At 54.7% G+C, this 6,000-nt stretch overlaps 2 protein-coding genes across 2 annotated transcripts in view; both read right to left on the bottom strand.

Annotated features, from left to right (window-relative positions):
- Positions 1 to 2,842: 2,842 nt before the first annotated feature.
- Positions 2,843 to 5,621, bottom strand: TPI1 (triosephosphate isomerase 1). Its single transcript, XM_027885244.1, has 7 exons — positions 5,424 to 5,621; positions 4,615 to 4,738; positions 4,445 to 4,529; positions 4,179 to 4,311; positions 3,987 to 4,072; positions 3,679 to 3,766; positions 2,843 to 3,405 (listed from the first exon to the last, which is right to left on the bottom strand). The coding sequence occupies exons 1-7, from the start codon at positions 5,533 to 5,535 to the stop codon at positions 3,287 to 3,289; spliced, it is 747 nt and encodes a 248-aa protein (XP_027741045.1). The 5' UTR covers positions 5,536 to 5,621; the 3' UTR covers positions 2,843 to 3,286.
- A 326-nt stretch (positions 5,622 to 5,947) lies between these two features.
- The window catches only part of USP5 (ubiquitin specific peptidase 5), a 14,145-nt gene continuing 14,092 nt past the window's right edge, over positions 5,948 to 6,000 (bottom strand). The window contains exon 21 of the mRNA XM_027885294.1: positions 5,948 to 5,953. Within this exon, the coding sequence (XP_027741095.1) occupies positions 5,948 to 5,953 (6 nt within the window). The remainder of the gene's footprint in view (positions 5,954 to 6,000) is intronic.

The raw sequence follows: 6,000 nt of genomic DNA on the forward strand, positions 1-6,000 counted from the left end.
CGTAGTTCCAACCCCCCTTGCCATGGGCAGGGATGGAACCCATTAGACCAGGTTACTGAGGGCCCCATCCAACCTGGCCTTGAAGACCTCCACGGATTGGGCATCCACAGCTCCTCTGAGCAACCTATTCCAGTGCCTCACCACTCTCACAGTGAAGAATTAACCTGCATATGAACCTTTCCTTTCCTGCCTTTGATTCCTGCCCTAAATATCCTCCAGTTACAGGAGGAAAGCCAAATCTTTAAAGAGAGAAATTTTATTTAGGTTATATATGTATGAAAAGAAGGATCCCAAACCTAACTATACTGGTCTTTAGGGAGGTCATGTGCTAAAAGCTGGCCTGCATACCAGGAGCACAGGATGATGATGGCAGAGGGGAAACCCAAGCAGCACCCTGCCAGGCCTATCCCCAGTGGCCGGCAGCCCACCAGAGGCCCATCTTGAGGAGCACAGGGACACAATGGCAGATGAGAGCCCAAATTAAGGACTCATAGAAAAGGACGCCATGTCTGACCCCCTCCTAGGGCTGTCCCAGGGGATCCTGACTCCCAGAGCACCTTTAGGAGTGGGATGTCACTGGGTTCAGGGGTGTGGGACACAGGATGGGATGCAGGGGAAGAGCATTTGGGGATTGCACAGGACTCAGTAGGGAGTGTTTACATCAGGAACCAGAGGCAGGAAAGGGAGTGATCCAGATGACTTGTGGGGAAACAAGTATGGGATACAGGAATAAAAAGGGCAGTCCTGTGTAAATGGTTTGTGATGGTTTGGCCATGCCCTGTACCTGATTAGTGCAGCCTGTCCCATCTTCTCATTAAACTCCTTTCACAATGTGCCCTGGGTGAGGGACCTGTGGCCAGAGCACCACAGGGAGTTGGCTGCTGGGGACCAGGAAGACTAGAGAGATTGGGATTGGGGGGCAGCTGCTGGGCACTGCCTGAACCCAGCTGCTGGATGGACACACTGTACATGTGTGTATATACGTATATAAATGCAAATATATACATGGGTGCACACGAGTGTACTTCCATCCCACTCAGCCAGAACAGGGGGTGGCATGAGGCTGCTGGCACTGCGTGTGAGTGCTTGTGTGGCTGGATGTGTAATCTGTGCAGCCATCCATGGTTATATGGTTAACTGATGTGTATTCACAATCACAGAATATTCTGACTTGGAAGGGACCCACAAGGACCTGTCAATGTGTGTGTGGTGCCTACTGGAAATACAAGCTCAGCCTGGCTATCGTTTGGGGCTGAGGACACGGAGCCACCACAGCCTCTCTTGGATTGTTACATCTGGCACAATGCATTTTTTCCCAACAGCAACCTGTTTAAGATTCAACCACTACACTTTGCAGGGAGGATCTGGCAGTATTTCCACTCCACAGAGCTGCAGTCCTGCCAGAAAGCAGACAAAACAGAAGAAAAACAAGATTTGGCACTCCTGCTGATACAGAAATGATTTTCCTTGAGTTTATTCCTCATTAAATGAATGCTTTCGTGCCTCTGTGTTCTCCTCAAAGCAGCCAAGATCAATGCTCAGCTCCCATCTGTTTTTTTCTATGTAGGTCACTCTCCTGGGCTCTTGTGCTGTGGGCAGGGCTGGACAGGAGCAGGAACTGACAGTGTAGCTTCAGCCAGCAGCCAATCCCTGTGAATGATTCTACCCACTCCCAGCAGCCTTAGGCCCCCTCCATATTCCTGCTGCATCACCACTGCTCTGGCCATGCTGACCCCATGGCACTGACTGCAGCCATGGCCCAGCAGCCTCTCAGAAACACACACTCTGGTTGTAGACAATACAGCTTTCAGATTTTTTTCACCTTTGAATTATCCACCTCCTCCTCCCCACATCACTCCACAAGCACCCAGAGCTGGGAGCTGCCACCTCCCTCCTTGATGCTGTCAGGCTCTTCTTTCTTAGACCACCTGACATCCTTCCATTTCGGATAACCTTGCTCTCACCACCCAGGGCTTCCTAACAGTGCTTATCCCACTGCCACCCACCAGTTTCAGCGCCATTTTAGCCTGTCCTTCCACCAGAAGCTGTGGCAGCAGAGGGCTCTGCTCTGCTTCCAACTGGGAAGAAGATGCCTCTGAAGGGCTGAGGGCTTTTTCTTTCCCATCTGCTCCAGCTGGGCAGCAGGAACCCCCCAGCAGCAGCTAGGTAGAAGCCCATGCAGCATTAGGCTTTCTCCTCCTTGGTCCTCAGCTCCTGCCTCTCATCCCTCAGGTGATGCTGGCACTTACAGCTGGAACACTGCCCCTACACTCCCAAGGATACAGCGCCTCATAGCTAAGCTCCTCCTTGTGAGGCACTTCCTTTTTCGTCACCCTTAGCACTACTGGAAAAAATCAGCAGCGGGGAAGTAACATCTAGTCTTGTGTCCTCGCCCACCAGCACAGCTGAAAGCAGGCAGCAAGCACAGCCTCAACACACAGCCTAAAATCCTTCCCTGCACAGGGAGGGAACTGCTCACTCCACATTTAATGAGCAGCGAATTACCAGTGCTCACAGGCAGAGCACAGGGATGAGCACATTACGGAGCCTGCCTGGAAAGACTGGCTCACTAGTGGGACAGCCAGGTGCTCCAGTGACTACTGGAATAGAGACACTGATGGAAAAGATAGAGTCAAATCATCACAGGCCCAAAGAAGAGCTGTTACATGACAAGCCAGATGCAGGCTGAATGTGTGCAGTGCCTACTGGGGCAATGGTGGGCCCTCAAGGAAGAGCCCACAAAAACCACACTACCCTCTCTGCAACCAGCCACCTCCAAAAGCACCAGGTTCTTTATGCTGCCTGTCCCCAGCTGCTTCCAAATAAGATCCAGGACACACCCTTGCTTTTTCAGTTTTTCCTTTATTGTTCAGTACGGGACACAGGTGAGGTAAGACATCTCACAAGGGTCTAAGCTGACAGGCTCCTTGCTGATGGAGCTGAAGGATGCAGACTGTGTGGTTCCTTCCCCCAGCACCAGTGGTCCCCTCCACTGCAGTACTGCAGGGAAAGGGGGAGATACTGGCCAGGTGGGCTGCGGGCTCTTAACAGGTCAACAGGCAACTGAGGATTCTGCCAATTCAGAGAGGAGGCTGTCAAGACTTTGCTGAGACAGGCTCCCACTAACAGGACTCCAACATGGTGGGGGGTGGTTAGCAGAACAACTAGAACAACAACCGTGGAGGGGGAAAGCCTTGGAGGAGGCCTCCGTACTGAGACGTGTGCAATGAAAGGTCCCTTCTTGTTTCCATTTCTTAACCACAAGGGACTGCTCCTCACAGGTGCTTCAGTGTTTGGCATTGATAATATCCACAAACTCTGGCTTGAGAGAAGCTCCACCAACAAGGAAGCCATCCACATCATGCTGAGAGGCCAGCTCCTTACAGTTGCTACCAGTGACCGAACCTAAAGAGGGAGCAGTATTTTAAGGTCAGATGCAGCCAGCTCTAGAAAAATGGGGCCAGGACAAAGGCAAGACCTGCAAGGTACCAGCCACCTCTTGCAGACAGCAAGACTGTCTCCCATTTACCCAAGTAAGCTAACAAACAAGCTAATAGGTGGTTCTTCATGCTCTGACAGTCTCAAGTTTCCTCACGAAGCAGAGCATGATGTACAACTGGCAGGAACAGGTAGAGAAACTAAGCACTTTCCTGCCCTGGAAAGTGGCTTCAGACTCACCGCCATAGATAATCCTAGTTGACTGAGCAACAGCATCAGACACGTGGCTTTTCAGCCACCCCCGCAGCTTCTCGTGAACTTCCTGAGCCTGCAATAGAAAACAAGAGTCCCACTGAGGGCTGAGCCATTCTGCACACAATTCCCTTCCAAAGAGAAGGGAAACGTTAGATAATGTCTCAATCCTTAAGTCTAAAATTCTCTAAGTCGCTAAGGACCTTCAGAAAATTGTCACTAAGAATCCCCAGGAAGATTTCTTGAGTGGGAAGGGTCAGTTGGCATCAAATCAGCCACCTTTCCCCTGCTCCTACCTGTTGGGGAGTTGCAGTTTTACCAGTTCCAATAGCCCAAACTGGCTCATAGGCAAGAACCACTTTACTCCAGTCCTTCACATTATCTAGGGAGGAGGGAGAAGATATAGGTGAGAACAATACCCCTATGCTGGGAAGAGCACAGCTCTTCTGATAACCGATAAAAAGAACACCCATATTTTTTTCTCTTACCTGCAATAGCCTTGGTCTGTTCAAAAACGACCTTCTCTGTTATGCCAGCTTCTCTCTCATCCAGCTTCTCTCCAATGCAGGCAATAACTCCAAGGCCCTCAGCCAGAGCATGAGCCACCTTCTGCCCAATCAACTGGGAACGGAAAAGAAACAAGGCAACCGATAAACCAGAGCTACTCCTGTAGTACTGTTTTAAGTGCTCACCCTTCCAGTCTTTGCAGGCCCATCTAAGCAGGACCATCTCACCATTCCACAAGGTCACTCACCTCATCAGACTCTCCAAAAACATGCCTTCGCTCTGAGTGGCCCAGGATCACCCATGCAGCTCCAATATCTTTGATCATTGCTGGGCTGAAGAGAAAGGACATGACTCACACCTCTGGAGGAAATTCAGGTCTCAGGGGCATCCTGACTTTACTCTTTCTCCAGGGCTCACCTGATCTCTCCTGTGAAAGCACCCTTTGGTACCTTGTAGCAGTTCTGTGCTGCGACTGCAATCTTTGCATCAAGCTTCTGACGGGCAAAGTCAAGGTAGATGGCAGGGGCTCCACAAACCACCTCTGGAAGGCAAAGCACACGGTTACCCTTGAGACAGGCAAAGGGCAGAAACTGGACCTAGTCACTGACCCCAAGAGGTCATCCCTCTCTCCCGGGAAGGCTCAGCCTGCCCCTCCTCGCTGACCTTTGGGGGGCCCTGTGCCGCAGGACTATCGTGGCTATCCGATGACTCAACAGAGGGGAGGAAAGCTCTTTTCAGCGGGCTGACAGGCGATACCAGGCCGCTGACCAGGTCACAGGGGTCCCTTGGAAAGAGCCCAACTGAGAAACCGGTCGAGAATCCCACCCTGCGGGACGGGTCTGACCTGGCCGAACCGGGGAGGGCCGCACCGGGCTCCGCCTGGGGCTATGACCGGGCTCGGCGGCGGGGCAGGGGCAGCGCGGCTGCAGCACGGTGCTCCGCGACTGCCGGTGGCAGCGGGCTGGGGGCCGGGCCGGGCGGGAGCGCGGAGCCGCCGGGGCCCGCGGGAGCCGGGGGTGCAGCCGGGGCGCCCCGGGGTTCGGCCGCACGTGTCCGCCAGGCCCGCGGAATCCCGGATCCGGTTTCGCGGGTATATTTAGCGCCACTGCCAGCGGGTTATATTTAGGCCCCCGCCGCCCTCTGACATTTGCCGCTCCCCCGTCCGGGCCCGGCCCGGTGCCGCCGGGCCGTGCGGGACGTGCGCTACGTGCGGGCCGCGCCCTCACCGGTGTCGGCGGAGAGCTTGGCGCCGTTCAGCGTGTGGATGAGCTCGCCCAGGCTCTTCTTGTCGCCGTTCATCTTCCAGTTGCCCCCCACGAAGAACTTCCTGGGCGCCATGGCGGGAGGGACGGCGGGCGCGAGCGGGGCCGGTACCGGAGGAGAGGCGAAGGTCAGCGGCGGCGGCGCGCGCCCAACCCGGCGCCCGCTCTTATAGCCCGGCGGCGCGCGCGGCCCCGCCCCCCGCTGGCCCCGCCCCCCCGCCCGCGCTTCGCCTCAGCGAGGCGGAGACAGACAGACAGACAGAGGGGGGTATTTCGACTTTTATTTTGTCCCTCGTGTATTTTGGCATGTAAAGGGCACACAGGGGGAAGCGCTGCTCGTGGCCCACCTTGCTGCCTGCCCTGCGCCCCCGCCCGGCAGGGCAGGCAGGAGGAACCCCCCCCATACACAAGCCACACGTAACACACAAGCCCCCTCCTCTCCTTTCGGACAGCAAGGAGGTGGCATCGTCCCACCAAGCAGCGAAGCACTAGGGCTGTGTGTCACGGGGGTGGGGACAGTGAGGACATTTCCTAGAGAAAC

Source organism: Empidonax traillii, unplaced genomic scaffold (genome assembly GCF_003031625.1).
Source record: "Empidonax traillii isolate 1590-97213 ecotype Southwest subspecies unplaced genomic scaffold, ASM303162v1 scaffold163:size1593379, whole genome shotgun sequence".
In the NCBI taxonomy this organism is placed as follows: Eukaryota; Metazoa; Chordata; class Aves; order Passeriformes; family Tyrannidae; genus Empidonax; species Empidonax traillii.

Coding starts and splice junctions, on each gene's coding strand:
- TPI1 (XM_027885244.1), bottom strand. CDS start 5,535: ATGGCGCCCAGGAAGTTCTTCGTGGGGGGCAACTGGAAGATGAACGGC. Junction 4,739..5,423: donor CAAGCTCTCCGCCGACACCG/GTGAGGGCGCGG, acceptor TTTGCCTTCCAG/AGGTGGTTTGTGGAGCCCCT. Junction 3,767..3,986: donor AAACTGCAACTCCCCAACAG/GTAGGAGCAGGG, acceptor TTTCTATTGCAG/GCTCAGGAAGTTCACGAGAA.